At 40.4% G+C, this 16,402-nt stretch overlaps 1 protein-coding gene across 9 annotated transcripts in view; it reads right to left on the bottom strand.

The window, feature by feature from the left end:
• The window catches only part of ARID1B (AT-rich interaction domain 1B), a 347,806-nt gene that overhangs the window by 261,141 nt on the left and 70,263 nt on the right, over positions 1 to 16,402 (bottom strand). For all 9 annotated transcript variants that reach the window (XM_053382240.1, XM_053382241.1, XM_053382242.1 and 6 more), the window contains exon 3: positions 9,277 to 9,414. In XM_053382240.1, coding sequence (XP_053238215.1) covers positions 9,277 to 9,414 — 138 coding nt within the window. The remainder of the gene's footprint in view (positions 1 to 9,276; positions 9,415 to 16,402) is intronic.

Below are 16,402 nucleotides of genomic sequence, written 5' to 3'. Positions count from 1 at the left end.
AGCTTCTTTCCAGTTCCACAATTGCTAAAAGTCATTGAGGAAACACTTTTGTCTTATCTGTGTGAAACGGAGCTGGTACTACAGATTCAAGTCAGCACTACCAATCAGTTCAGCAGCTAAACAAAATTACAATCTCTTGGGGGTGGCAGGATTAAAGGATGCTTTTTCTTTAAGCTTTCTTGCTGTGCAAGCAGAGAATTTGGGTCTCAATGCTCCATACAGCAGAATACTCCACCAGCCTGTCTGCCACCAGCAAAAGAATATCTCTGAACTGCAGGGCTTGCTCACGTAAATGAGGTCATAGCAGTGCCCCAAGCTTACAGTAGAGCCAAAACTCAGAAGACAGCTTACTGAACAAAGGAGGGGGGGAGACAGCACCAAAAACAGCTGGTTCCTCTAGGCTAATCAAGCTAGTTACCCAAAAATGCTACTTCATAGGAAACAGTTCGTTTTCTCCTCAGGGGCATCTTCCTTGCTTAACTATATATTATAGAAAAAAGGTGGCATGAAGTGAGTTCATAAGACTTACAAAAACTGTACCTGTAGTTAAAATAACCACATTATACTAAAAGCAATCAGAAAGCTGTGCATGGGCTGGTTAATTATACAATGTCAAAATCACAGGTTAACAGACAATATCCAAGTAAATGACTACTCAATGTTTAATAATAATCATCATCATCATCATCATCATCATCATCATCATCATAATTTATACCCCATCCTCCCCGGCCAGGACCAGGCTCAGGGCAGCTAACATGTTAAAACACAATCAAACAATTGATTAAAATACAGCTTAAAATTAAAATCAGGATGAAATTAAATGGCAGCCCATGAATCACAACTATAGGGGTAGGGAACATCAAGTGTTCACCAGAGCCAGCTATCCATGCTGGTCCCATATGAGCCAATAAAAAGAGCCAAGAAGGTAACTTACATACAGGGTCCCATAGAAAGGGGTCCCATAAAAAAGAGGGGGGTCAGACTGGGCCCAGACCAAAGGCCAGGCGCAACAGCTCTGTCTTGCAGGCCCTGTGGAAGGATGTCAAATCCCGCAGGGCCCTGGTCTCTTGCAACAGAGCGTTCCACCAGGCCGGGGCCAGGGCCGAAAAGGCCTTGGCCTTGGTTGAGGCCAGTCTAATCTCTTTGAGGCCTGGGACCTCCAAGGTATTATTGTTTGCGGACCATAAGGTCCTGCACAGGGCATACCAGGAGAGGTGGTCCCATAAGTACAAGGGTCCTAGGCCATATAGGGCTTTAAGGGTTAAAACCAGCACCTTAAACCTGACCCTGTACTCCACTGGGAGCCAGTGCAGCTGGTATAGCATTGGATGAATGTGGTCCAGCGGCAAGGACCCCGTAAGGAGCCTCGCCACGGCATTCTGCTGCATTCTGTTTTGTTTTTAAACTAAACAAGAGCAATACATTTTTATCTACTGTCAAACATTAAAAGGACTACAGTGATGGATAAATCATATGTATAAGTGTAAGCGTATAATTATGATTTTATTCAATCAAGTTGCTTCTTCTCCACAATACTGTGAGTGAGAACTAAGAGTGAGTGCCTTATAGTGTGTCTTAAGTGTTACATCAGAACCAGGGCTGGCGGTTTGCCACCCTCAGACGAACCCCAAGTGACAGTAACAAATCTTGACCGCAGCTCATGGTTTGTATGGAGTGAGACAAGCCACCGGGTTCAGTTGCAATGCCAGGCCTAACCACTGGCGGCAGCAGGGGAGGAGCGAGGTGGCTGCAATTTAACTGCATGTATTCACATACAGTACACACTCCTTCCTGCTTAGCTACAATTGGCTTAGCATTACATGCAAACCTGGCCAATGTGAACCCTACTAGACCTTGTACAAGAAACGATGCTTCACTCTCCGGACCGTCTCCCAAGAACCATCCTGCACCCTCTCACAATTTTGCTCACTAAGAAGAAAAAGAGCGGTACAGCCCCAAACACGTAAAAATTCATCACAGAATCACAGAATTGTAGAGTTGGAAGGGACCCTGAGGGTCATCTAGTCCAACCCCCTGCAATAATCAGTGACCATTTCCCCACATATTTTTAGATAGACGTATTGAGATTTATTAATGGAAATTAATGTGCAAACTTTACTTTAAAAATACAGCTAGAGTTATAAAAGAAAGCACCTAACCACATTATGGGGGGCACAACTGAACCCCCAAACCACAGGGTGGTATTCAGCTACTATGTTCTATCAGGACAAGGCATACTGTTTGCACAATAGCATATCCTGTCCTCAATTCTGCTCCAGAGCGTTGCGGAAACCTCTGCAGCAGATTTAGGGAGCAAGAGTAAGACTCAGCAGCTCAAGAAGACAGCCGTTATCCAGAATCCAAGAGTAAGGGGATCCACAAACCTTGCCCTTTAGGGGGAGCATACACCCATCCAGGACAGGTGGAAATCATTAATCCTCAGCCATCTGGTGATTCATTTGGAGAAACCTTTCTCAACCTTGGGTCCCTTAGTTGGACTACAAGTCCCATCATTCCTAGGAAGCATGGCCAGTGCAGTTCAAGAACCTCTGAGGACTCAAGGTTGAGAAAGGCTGATTTAGAGATTGAACCACTGCTCCTTGAGTTGATGAAAATGAAAAACAGATCTGGCTATCATCAGCATATTGATGGCACTACACTCCAAACAGCTGAATTATCTGTCACAGCAGCTGCATAGGGGGCAGGAATGAACCTAGCACTGCATCAAAGTCGAGGGGGGGGGTGAGATCAGCAGTCACCCACTGCTACACTCTAGCACTGGCATGTCACAGCAGGATTGGAAACAGTGACTACCCTCAAACTCCCATTCATCTCAGGCAATTGTCCAGGGAAAAGCAAAATTACACTCCCTCTGCCCATTTCTAGATAATAATCATTCAAAGCTGCTCCCCAAGTCAAACTCAACATTGTTCCAGAGGGTTCACCAACCTTCAGGAAGAGGCTTTTGGGTGGGGGTAGGAAAAAAATGAGGGACGCGGGTGGCGCTGTGGGTAAAACCTCAGCGCCTAGGGCTTGCCGATCGCATGGTCGGCGGTTCGAATCCCCGTGGCGGGGTGAGCTCCCGTCTTTCAGTCCCAGCTCCTGCCCACCTAGCAGTTCGAAAGCACCCCTAAGTGCAAGTAGATAAATAGGTACCGCTTTATAGCGGGAAGGTAAACGGCGTTTCCGTGTGCTGCACTGGTGCTGGCTCGCCAGAGCAGCTTTGTCACGCTGGCCACGTGACCCGGAAGTGTCTCCGGACAGCGCTGGCCCCCGGCCTCTTAAGTGAGATGGGTGCACAACCCTAGAGTCGGACACGACTGGCCCGCACGGGCAGGGGTACCTTTACCTTTAGGAAAAAATGAAGTTCCCACTATGCACAAGCTTCCCACTCCCATAAAACTACCACTGAATACAAGGCAGCCATAAGCACTCTGCACAATGTTATTTATTATGTTTTCTTTAGAATCATAAAAAAGTATCAAGCACTATTGTGACATACTTGTACAGACTTGTTTTGTGGCCAATTAGGGCAGGGTTAGGAAAGTCATGAAGGGGGAATTAATTACTTTGATGAGAAAGGAACCTCTCACAAGCTATTTATCCTCCCCTCTCAAATTCATTCAACAATTAACTTAAAGTAGATTCCTCAGTATAAATGGCACTACGAAAGAGGCAAAATACCTATCACCGATATCTATTGTTGGAGAAAAGGGTAAGGGAGCAATATTTAGTTATAACTTACATGCAGGCATCATTGGTAGTTTCCTTTTAAACAAAATCTTTTTTTTATCAGCTCTCATTCCAATAGTTTTATTATCAAGTTAATTAATAGACTCCTAAGCTAATATCCAAATGCTAAGCAATTAATGGCACTGAACTATAAATGGCCCTGTCTATGCTTTTACAGCAAAATCTTATAAAGAAAATGTAATTCTATCACTTCAGTGATTTAACACAGGCTTTGTGAGGTTAATATTCTCAAGCAGTTACAGAATAAAGAACTGTTTTAATTAACCTTTTGTGATTTAAATATTGGAAAACAGAGGCTGGAAACTTAAAACAACACTATATTAGCAACAATAAGGAAATATTTTCTGGATCAAACCCAAGCCACAGACATGATTTCTACAAACTTTAATTTAATTACCTTTCAAAAATTAACTTACACTTGAATATATTTTCAGTGCATTTTAAAGCTGAAATGCCTTTGCTAAGTATAACTTGATAAAGATTTTATAAATAAGTAAGTAAGTAACAGTTTCAATGTTATTTGCCTTCCAGTGGTAAATAAGCATTCAGACTGTAAAGGTGATGAAGAGCAATGTATCTCTAGATTACGGAAATTTTATCAAAAGACCAGGGATCCCTCATTTTCTGTCAGATACAATGTAAATATATTGATACACCCATGTATGAAATAAATACTGGACAAGCTTTCCCCTCTAATCTTCATAATTCCCACTTTATACATAATATCATATATACACAATACATTATTCTGCTAAAGTTGCAATCCTATACACTTCTACTTAAAGGTAAGCCCCATTGAATTCAATGGAACTTAGTTCCAGGTAAATTGTGCAGGACTGCAGCCTGAGCATCTAATTCATTCTAAAGGGTGTCCAACCCAACCCAAACCTTCAAGCTTCACATTCACAATGGGAATGCAAGTACAAATCTCCACCCAAAACTTAAGTGAATGGGCAAGTCCTCCCTATGACTATTGGGGCTTATATATGCATGTAGAGCCACTGGCTTCTACAATCGCATAGAACTATGTGACTAGCTAAGGGACGCGGGTAGTGCTGTGGGCTAAACCACAGAGCCTAGGACTTGCCGATCAGAAGGTCAGTAGTTCGAATCCCCGCGACGGGGAGAGCTCAAGTTGCTCAGTCCCTGCTCCTGCCAACCTAGCAGTTCGAAAGCACATCAAAGTGCGAATAGATAGGTACTGTTCTGGCGGGAAGGTAAACGGCGTTTCCGTGCACTGCTCTGGTTCGCCAGAAGCGGCTTAGTCATGCTGGTCACATGACCCGGAAGCTGTACACCGGCTCCCTCGGCCAATAAAGCGAGATGAGCGCCGCAACCCCAGAGTTGGCCACGACTGGACCTAATGGTCAGAGGTCCCTTTACCTTATTTGACTAGCTGCATGTGGATGGACATGTACACTTGAAAGCACATTCCACTAAAATCAATGTACCATAGACAAACTGCATCCACACTCAGTTGCACATTTGAATGTGTTTCTGAACGTGCATCCAATTTATGTGCATGGCTCCCAAGTCTATGAAGTTTGAATACAGTAAGAATGGCAGTGAACATGGAACTCCTTAGCTGAATCAGGATGACTCTAAACTCAAATGTGTGAAGAATCCTCGCCGTCTGGTGTGCTCTAGTCCCAATGCAAATTGGTTACCTGCCCTTTAAACTGCAGTTTCCAAACTTGCTGAGTACTGAAAAGAAAGTAAGCCAAAGGTGATTTGACAAGGTGAAAATTATCATTAGGAATTTGTTTAATCCCAAGAGATGTTCAATGTCTTTTGCTAAATATCAAAACTTGCTAACTGAAAAGAGAGAAGGGAAAGAAAGAAAGAAAGAAAGAAAGAAAGAAAGAAAGAAAGAAAGAAAGAAAGAAAGAAAAGAAGAGGACGGGTCAGGTTGCTCTAACATTTGCTTTTATATACAACATTATCTTTTTTATGTTTGCTCTTAAATGCAGTCAGAAGTCAGTAACCTACACAGGAAACCTCAGCTGCTGAATGTGTTTTAGAAATGTTTAGGCAAACCAGTATTCATATACTAAAAGCCGCTATCTGAGCTTCAGAATCTATGTTTATATACAGTAATATTGCTTTCCTTTTAATAGAATAACTCCAACCCCCAGTGAAACACTATACAAGTCTCTTCATAAGGATGTTCCGCTGAGTTCATTGCTGCTTACTCACAGGTAAGTGCATATAAGACTACAGTCTAAACGTATTTATTTTATTATGCACAACAACTAAAAGCCAGAAAGGCTTGGTGTCCTGCAGCAGCCCACCAAACACCAAACAGAACTCTGCTTGTAGCTTACAGCTATACATACGTAAAAAATAAAATCAAAAGGGCAGTAGGTTAAGCAGTTTTATAATAGCTTCCAATTGTAGGCCACTGCATGCAACGCCCAATGCACTCTGCGACAAGTCTGACCTAATTCTAGCCTGAGCAGCACAGTGAAAATGCAGTTGCTGCTTCAGGAAAGTCTAGAAAGTTACTGTTGTTTTAAAACATATTATTCAAAAACACCTGATAGTGCAACAATTCCCTAAGATAATCTGCAAATAATTAGAATAATACGACCATGAAGTTATTATTATTACTTCCAATTCGCTTTTTATTATTTTAATGAAAACAGACTTGCTAGCTGAACGTTTTGGTCATTGTTCATTCCCCGAGTTGGCAAGGCTCATTTAATAAGTGCAAGAAACCAAGCCTTTGGTGTCACAGGTCCAGGATTAATGCAGGCACCTTCTGTTTCAACTTCTAAGTGCCAGCTGAAAACTTTCATATTCCATGAGGCCTATGCAGACAATGAAGAATACAATACAGGCGGCAATCATTTTGCATGCAGTTCAAGCCTACAAGAAAAACATCTGCAATTTTCAAAATGAAAAAAAAAAGAATTTTTTTTTTTATAGCCACTTAGTGGCGGCTATAACTTGAAAATCACCATTAATTTTTCAAATTGGGAATTGGGAAATGTATGATCCAAGTTTGTATCTTGTGTTTTAAGTAAACAAAATGTGCGTTTTCCATGTACACGATCTTGAGATCCTTGGAAGATAAAAGGTGGTAAATAAATGTAATAAATAAATAAATACTGTATACTATTGATGTTCCCCTGGTGAATTTAAACAAACCACAAATGCACATTCAATTGTTTTCATATACAAAACTAGCAAGTTTGGACACATTCAGCCATTTGGATAAGTGTTCAAACCTCCCTTCTAAACTTTATATATTTGAAACTCCAATGTGAGAGGGGAAAAACATTTTGTTCCTCTACGTGGAATATTCACATATCCATGTATTCGGGTACAGCTTTTAATTGAACAGCACAAGCATACGACCCACTTTCTGAAATTTATGGCTGCAAAAATGGGTTTGAAAACAGGTAGGAAATGCACAGTAGTGGATAGCACTGGATTGACCTCTCTGCCACCTTACCCCACCACCTCTCCAGCAACACAACCGGATGGAGGTCAGGTGAGCAGTCCTACCATAACTTTACAGAAATTCTTTTAAGAAGAACAATAAAACTTTGTAGCTTCCTTAGAAAATAGGGAGGACACTGAAATGACTTCTTTTATTAAGTTTTAATGCTTTTCTTATTTAAACAAAACATTTTTGCAACAGTGTCTGTCGTTTCACCTACCAATTAAATGACACCACACACGCAAGTTCTACAAGGCCATTAGGGGAACCTGAAATTCAGCAGCTCAGTTTTGCTAGAATGCAAAAGGATACTGACTGAATTCATTTCGGTTTCACTTTTCCTGTCTGATTGCTTCTTTTTCCAGACTGTCCTTAAGCTGTGGTTACTCCTGGGACTATATTGGAATATAGCCTACCATCATAGTTACCTGAACTAAGAACAACAAAATCTCTCTACTACAACGTACTTCTTGTTTGTAAGCCTAAAGTGCATAGCACTCTGAGCCACCTTTTCACCTCTACTGAACTTAAGTTATTTTATAAATAAAACCCACTTTTTTATTTGGACATGAACACATAAATGCTGTCTTGTTCCTATTACCATCCATTAAAATAAATGTTTGGTTTGGATAGCATAACTGGATATAACCACAGAATAGTAGCTAGATGGAATATTCCCATTTTAGCACCTCTAACCTGCAACACAGAGTTGAGACTGCAATTCCATACACACCTGCAATTCAATAGCACTTTCCTAGGAGTATCCTTCAATTTCCACAAGTTCCATGTGAGTGTCTACTGTGTCAAGTCAGCAGTATATAAACTTTTTAGCTGCTAATAATAAACCCTAAAATACATTGAAATATGCATACTTCAGATAATATCAGCTTTTGCTATCTGAGATTAAAAATCTCACTCCACCTTGCATGCTAGTCCCTCCCACAAATTTGTGATGCACCCAACTCCAGCTGTTGATAATGCATACTCTATTAATTTGTAAACATTGCGCTCCCCCTCCACAACTTGAACAGACTAAGATAAGTTTTCAAAAGCCAAAATCACTGCGTTTTACAGAACAGAATGCACATACATGATCACTTGGGGTGGGATATAAATAAAAATAATTTATTATTATTATTATTATTATTATTATTATTATTATTATTATTAAATTGTTCTCAGTCAGAGGCTCTCAGCTGGTGGATCACAGCAAGCTGACCTAAGCAATTTCTGCCAGCTGTGACTCATTTAAGTTTACCGTGTGAGAAGTAGAAAAGAGTCATCTGCTTAGGACTTGTTGTAGCTCAGGCACGTCCAACAGGTAGATCGTGCTCTACCATAAGATCACTGGACATCCGTGGTAGATCACTGGTAGATCAGTGGCTCCCCACAAAGAAGCTGAACAACTTTGGCTCCCCTAAAAGAAGCTCAACATTTTTGCCCTGCACCCCCCAAAAATGGGACTTCCTTCCTCCCTAAAAAAAGCTCAGCAACTGTGACCTGAACCCAAAAAAACAGGGCTTTCCTTCCTATAAAATGCTCAACAACTTTGACCTGAACCCCCCAAAAGGGGGTAGATCACTGCCAGTTTTTAACTCTGTGAGTAGATCGCAGTCTCTTTGGGAATTGGCCACCCCTGTTGTAGCTGATTTGTTTTCTACAAACAATCCTGATCTATCTATGGAACTCTATAGCGGCAGCAGAACTGGCTGAATATGTGATGCTTGCTAAATATTTTATTTCATCAGACATTTTAAGCAAGGTTTGTAGTAGAAGTAGTAGTAGTAGTAGTAGTAGTAGTAGTATGAACCTTCAATATATAACTTGTAGAAAGGTGGAGAAAATAACAGAATATATTCTGCCAATCCTATCTCAAAATAAGAGAGGCCCAAGAAGCTTGATTTTAATCCTGGAATATCTTACTCCTGCTAAAAATCAAGGCAAATCAGATGCTACAATTTAAAATGGAGACAGCTGGAAAAACTGGGTTGTTATTAAAATAGTAGCTCAAATATGTCAATCTCTTACATAACATTTTGAAAATGCGTCAATGTGAGATCAAGAGTTGGGCTTACCTGCTGTGTCTGGTACCTCTGTTGGGCCTGGGACAGATACTGGGCCTGGGACGGCAGATGCTGAGGTTGTGGCTGCTGGTTGTAATATGGCTGTTGGCAGTAACCGCTTACACCTTGCGGACCATACTGAGGAGGCATCTGTTAGGGGGTGGGAAACCAAACTCTTATAAATTGAGGAAATAAATAAAATTTAAATGTGCACTCCTAATCCCCTTTATACTGACAGAATGCTAACAGAGTTCAAATAATTCTTAAAACAGCCATATACAGTGATGGGAATGTCTGTTTCAATGTGACTTCCAAATAAACAAGCCATTCTAGGAAGTGGGGAGAGGCAGAGAGAAAGAATTAACTCTAAGTGTTAAAGCATGGCTGTCCTTTACTACAACCATAACTCTATTTCAATCACCCGCTGTTCAATTTCTTCTCCAGCAATGGTTTTACAAAATCAGATTCTTCTGTCTGGAACATCCAAACAACCAATTATCAATGTTTGCCAATAGAGCTCATAATTTGAGCAGTCCATAATCTTTACACAGTAAGGCTCAGGGTGAATTCTATGGGCCTACAAGACTAAGATCTTCTTAACTTTGATAAAGGAACTGGATCAGGTTCCAGAAAATATTTGTCCACCCCTCTCCCTGTTCTGAAGCCTTTGCCTGCATCTTTGTATAGTCAGGAGGGCACTGGAGTGAGTAAGGGATAGACTGGCTTCTACAGAGCAGACATTGCTTGCTAGCAAACAAAACATGCATTCTAGAAGGAACTAAGTGACCAGAATGGAAAGCAAAGAAAAGGAAAGGAAAATATCTAGTAAATGTTGGAACTTGTTAGTGGTTGTATTTATCTTCCTCTTCGCCACCTAGTTTCTGCTATGAAATCATAGCAGTGCTGGGGGCACTGTTATACAGTGGTTCCACTCCTTCCTCCTGGGCCGTGTTCAGAAAGTGGTGGTGGGGATGAGTGTTCAGACCCCTGGGCTCTCACTTGTGGGGTGCCTCAGGGTTCTGTCCTCTCCCCCATGCTTTTCAACATCTACATGCAACTGCTGGGAGAGATCATCAGGGGGTTTGGGCTGGGTGTTCATCAATATGCGGATGATACCCAGCTCTACCTCTCTTTCACATCAGAACCAGTGAAGGCAGTGAAGGTCCTATGCGAGTGCCTCTCAGGCAGTTGGAGGATGGATAGCGGCTAACAGATTGAGGTTGAATCCTGACAAGACAGAAGTACTGTTTTGGGGGGACAGGAGGCGGGCTGGTGTGGAGGACTCCCTGGTCCTGAATGGGGTAACTGTGCCCTTGAAGGACTAAGTGTGCAGCCTGGGAGTCATTTTGGACTCACAGCTGTCCATGGAGGCGCAGGTCAATTCTGTGTCCAGGGCAGGTGTTTATCAGCTCCATCTGGTAAGCAGGCTGAGACCCTACCTGCCTGCGGACTGTCTCGCCAGAGTGGTGCATGCTCTAGTTATCTCCCACTTGGACTACTGCCATGCACTCTATGTGGGGCTACCTTTAAAGGTGACCCAGAAACTACAACTAATCCAGAATGCGGCAGCTAGACTGGTGACTGGCAGCGGCCACCGAGACCACCTAACACCGGTCTTGAAAGACCTACATTGGCTCCCAGTACGTTTCCAAGCACAATTCAAAGTGTTGATGCTGACCTTTAAAGCCCTAAACGGCCTTGGTCCAGTACACCTGAAGGAGCGTCTCCACCTCCATCGTTCTGCCCGGACACTGAGGTCCAGCGCTGAGGGCCTTCTGGCAGTTCCCTTGCTGCAAGAAGCCAAGTTACAGGGAACCAGGCAGAGGGTCTTCTCGGTAGTGGCACCCGCCCTGTAGAACGCCCTCCCACCAGATGTCAAAGAGAAAAACAACTACCAGATTTTTAGAAGACATCTGAAGGCAGCCCTGTTTAGGGAAGCTTTTAATGTTTAATAGACGATTGTATTTTAATATTTTGTTGGAAGCCACCCAGAGTGGCTGGGGAAACCCTGCCAGATGGACGGGGTAGAAATAATATTATTATTATTATTATTATTATTATTATTATTATTTGCTTAACCTGCAATCCCACAAAGTTGTAGGACCAGAATGTTTAGTCAAAAAACATTTATACTTTTTATCAATCAATCAGTTTTTCAAGTGACTAAAAGGGTACCCCTGATTAATAAGGCAGCTGACTTTATATTATTTTTAAGTCTTACTGATTTCTGAAATACAAGTGTTTAACATTTGTAGCTTTTATACCACCACTAACATGCACGTGGCATGGTTAACTAGCAGTTAAGGAAGTTATAAAAGATAAGAAGACTTTAAAGAGAAGAAAGCTTGCATAAATGGGGAAAAGGGGGAAGTGATTCAATCATCAAGACAGTAAAAGGTGTGAAAAGTTTAGGAAGATATCAGAGCAACTGAATAAGCCTTTGTATACTTTCTGCTAAAGATGTCAGGACAGATACCAGGCCTCAATCATTTATTTTGGGGAGGATATATAGAGAATTAATTCTAAATGTGATATTAACTTAATCCAGAAATGAGATATTCAGATTTGTGATGTAATATTACTCAGGAGGGTGAAAATCCTATTAGTGAAGAGTTCCAAAACAGCTCTCAAACTGGATAAAAGGACAATAAAATGAGAAATGGGAATCAGTATAAATAAATGTAAAATGATGCACACTGAAGTATATTCCAGCCTCATATATACGCTGAGGAGATACAAATTGTCAGTGGCTTTCCATGAGAGAGATTTTTCGGTTGTAGTGGATAACTCAATGAAAAGACCAATTCAACATGTGGCAGCAGCAAAAAGGCAAATTCTGTGTTAGATATAGTTAGTTAAGGGTCTTATGCATGTTTCATTACTGCAAAGTATGCAATAGCTTTCCCTGTTCCATTTTCCCTTTCCTACCCCACAAAAAATCGGAGATTGGCCAATAGTTATATTTAAAATAAATGCAAACATTAGTTTCAGTAAACCCACTGTTACCCCCTGAAGTTTGGTCATAGGTTGCAAAATTTATTGTGTATGGTAAAACTTCATCATATACACACAGTTTGTAAGATGTAATCACCTCTATCACATGTGAATAACCTCTGGATAACCACATGCAGTCCTCTACTTCCAAGACAGAAGACAGAGAAAGGAAGAATAAATGGATGATGAATGAATGAAGGGTACAGAGGTTTGGGGGAGAGAAAGAATAAATGGTGGAAGGGAGGACAGAGGCAGAGGAGTGTCTGACCCACTTTGTTCTGACCACCACTCTATTGTTCGTGCCTGACTACTTTCTGTCAAGGAAATGTGAACCTAAAAGGTTGTTCAGCCCCTGACCTATATGATTTGAATTATTTAATTAAATCCATGACTTAATTATTAGATGCATTTGTAATAGAATATGCATAAATATGCAAGTACTGTTTAGACACATACAAAATGAAATGTTCAAGATATGACAAATACATAATGTGAAATGTTGCCAAATGATTGTAAATGTTGTATGTGCAGACTATTCAGCTGTGCAACAAACACAATATACTAGTATCATTTTTGCAGATATCTGTAATGTGGAACAGCAGTTTCATTTTTGTGTCATCATATTTTTGATGTACTGAGATTTTGAATAAGTTCGCTAGTCTTCACAGTGAGAGCCAAATAAATAAGTCTACTACAACAAAGCAGTCAATCATTTCTAAGAAAATGTAATCTCCCCTTCCATGAAAACACAACACGATTTCATTGTCATGAATTGATAAAAACTGTCTGCCACAAACACTAGATGTCATTATAAACTGTTTCCTTTTCTGATGGAAATAAACCTAATACATGTTCATGTTCGCAAACACAAATATATCTATGTTTAAAATATGGCTGATTCCAGTTGAGCTTAAAAATTGAGCTTCCTCTTTAGAATATATAATTAATTCTATCCTGCACTTTTGATCCTCCCAAAACTGATATGCAACCAGGAAGAATTGTTCTGATACACAGTAATGTTTACGCTTTTCTTTACCCAATAGTCTGAAGCTTGAACTGCAACCTTCAATATGGCAGACTCTCATATATAAATCAACTCTCCTCATATGAACCAACCTAGACCCTGCGATCATCATCTGAGGCCCTTCTTCAGTGCCTCCTCCACAAGAGGTCTAGAGGGTGGGAACACAAGAATGGGCCTTTTCTGCAATGGCTCCCTGCTTGTGGACCATTCTCCCCAGGGAACTTGGCATCTTCACTACATATCTTTAGGCGCCAGACAAAAACATTCCTCTTCTCCAGGCCTTCGGCTAATTGAACAATCTATGGCCTTTTAAACCGGGGGAGGGGGGGATTGTTTTTGTTTGTTACTATGCTATGTATTTTTATGTTTTTATCTTGTAAACCGCCCTGTGGTCTTTTGGTGAAGGGCAGTACAGAAAATTAATTAATTAATGACAACCAATCAATAGTTATTAACAAATACGCTGTCTTGCAATTAAAAAAAATGGTCAACGTGGCTTACAAATCTTCAGCTAAAACAGCATAAACAAATTGTACTTAATGAAAAATGGAAGCCGCCTCTCCATTGGAGGGGAAGCTGTTTAATAGCATGGTTAAGGAAAGAGGAGTAGGTGGCTCAATTATTAAAAAAAGAAATCAGATAAAATGCCTTTGCAGCACGGGCAGTCCCTGCAAATGCCATTATTATTATTATTATTATTATTATTATTATTATTATTATTATCTTGCATACTGAATATTCCACCTGTAACTGCAGTTCTATTAAGACCAGAAGGCTGGTGCTCTGCTTCCTATTCGCTCTAAAAGGGTGACACTGGTAAAGGGCCTGAGGTACAGCCTTCTCAGCCAATGCCCCTTAGGCAAAAAAAGGAACATATATTCCACCAGGTTTTTATTAAACAATAATAATGATTATTCAGTGTTATTCTGACTGTTGCTATTTATGTCTGGTTTGGTTTTATTCTGTGGATTTAGAACTGCTAATTATTCCCCTTTTTTAGCTGGTCTGGGCTTCTAAATGGAAATAAGGAGTGAGGTTAACAGTTTATGAATAAATAAAATAAACTGCAAATAAACTGCAATTTTATTCATCTTTCAATAGTTTTGTTTGTTTTCTCTCTCTATCCCCACTGCATGCACTTTTTTAACTGCTAGAAACTGTTGCACTCAGATGCTTGAGAGGTGGTCTAGAGAAGGCATTAAGAGACTGAGCTATACATCTGGAAGTTCCCAGTTTGAATTTTGACTCTGCTTGAACATATTGCTGGCATCTCCCCATCTGCCTCATGTAGTCTGATTTGCATTGTAAAAATAACAAGGTAGTGTACAAAATAAAGCCAATGCACTTAAAGAACAGATATTCCACACAGTCAGTACTAAGAATCAGTGCCTGGGGATGTCCGTATGAACAGGTAATCAAATAATAGTGATCTGCATTACAATATTGTTGTAAGGATTGCAACAAGATACTGAACATGACACACTTTCAACATTCGAAAGCTCTGTATTATTCAGCTATTTGTCTATCTCACTTCAACAGTTATTATTAATAGGATCTTATTTAATATTACCAATATCTATATGGTACTCTGTCTTCATTTTCTTAAAATAATGTGAACAGAAAAAATGCCACTATATCTAATAAAGCAGCTAGCTAAAATTAGACTATTTATTCTCTTTAAAAGCTATATCTAGCCCCACAGGTACTATTTCAATAAAAGTAATCTATAAATCTATTATTATTCTCTTCAGAAAACAGCAATTAAGGCCCAATAAAGAGCATTTCCTGAGGATGAATGACAAATTGCCCTTAGTTACTTACAGTCATTGGTTATCAAGTCCTCCCAGATGTTTGTTGAATCTAATAAAGTTACCTGCATCTTCATTATGATTACATTAAAAACATTTCTCCTTAGAAACTGAATGCTTTTCTGGGTCAAAATAAGATTTGGGTATAGATTTAAATCAAAGAACCTGGAGGAATGATCTTATGTGTTTTCTAATTTATATTTAATTTTCTACAACGGAATCCTAAAAAAACACTCTTAATTAAGAGGCTTAGTTGGGAGGCTATAACTATTTTTGTGAAGGGAAAAGGTTTGCAATTAATCCAGGAATTAATACATACTTCCACTTTTCCCCCCTGCTGATGGGAAGTAAACTATTAATTCTCCTGTCTGGATTTTGTTCTGGAACTTGATCTGGCACTTCTGATATTTTCTACACAGATAATGGTAGAAGTAGCAGGTATCAATTAGCTGAGAGGGAATATGGCAGCACTAAACTCTGCTGCTTCCAGTAATACAGTGGTACCTCGGGTTACAGATGCTTCAGGTTACAGACTCCACTAACCCAGAAATAGTACCTCGGGTTAAGAACTTTGCTTCAGGATGAGAACAGCAGGAGGCCCCATTAGCTAAAGTGGTGCTTCAGGTTAAGAACAGTTTCAGGTTAAGAATGGACCTCCAGAATGAATTAAGTTCTTAACCCGAGGTACCACTGTACAGGCATCTACGCAGCTATGAACATGGGAAGCTGCCTTAAAATCAGTCAGACCATTGGTCTACCTAGCTCAGTACTGTCTACACTGATTGGCAATGGCTCTCTGGGGTTTGAGGGAGCAGACATTTCCAGCCCCACCTGGAGATGCCTGGGATCAAACCTGGGACCTTCTGAAAGCAGCCCCCCCCCTCCCCCAGTTAGTGTTGAATGTTAGAAGTACTGTATCTGGCAAAGAATGCCAGCTCTCTCTAGGATTGAAACAGGTAATGTGCTGCATTAAATATTATTCACAAACACTTCCTGGTTAAGGTCACAACGAGCATGCAAAGATTACTTTTAACATTTTTGAGAAACTTCAAAATACTGAAAACTGAAACAAGTAATTCAAATGGCAACTCCGTTTAGCAAACACCCCCATCCCAGAATAGATCTGTCCAAGTAGGTAAATACAAAACAGGGAAGTTTGTACTGTTTATGAAAACAACATACATTGAAAGCTTGAAAGTAGAAAGCTGGAGATGGGCGGGAGGATTTTCTCTTCTTTGACCCTAACTCTCTTCCCATCCTGCAAGTCCCTTTGCCAGAAATCACTTCCTTGCTCTACACACAGAATTCAAAT

Source organism: Podarcis raffonei, chromosome 3 (genome assembly GCF_027172205.1).
Source record: "Podarcis raffonei isolate rPodRaf1 chromosome 3, rPodRaf1.pri, whole genome shotgun sequence".
NCBI lineage: Eukaryota > Metazoa > Chordata > Lepidosauria > Squamata > Lacertidae > Podarcis > Podarcis raffonei.
The sequence above is the reverse complement of the archived record's forward strand: the minus strand, read 5'-3'. Positions and strand labels throughout refer to the sequence as shown.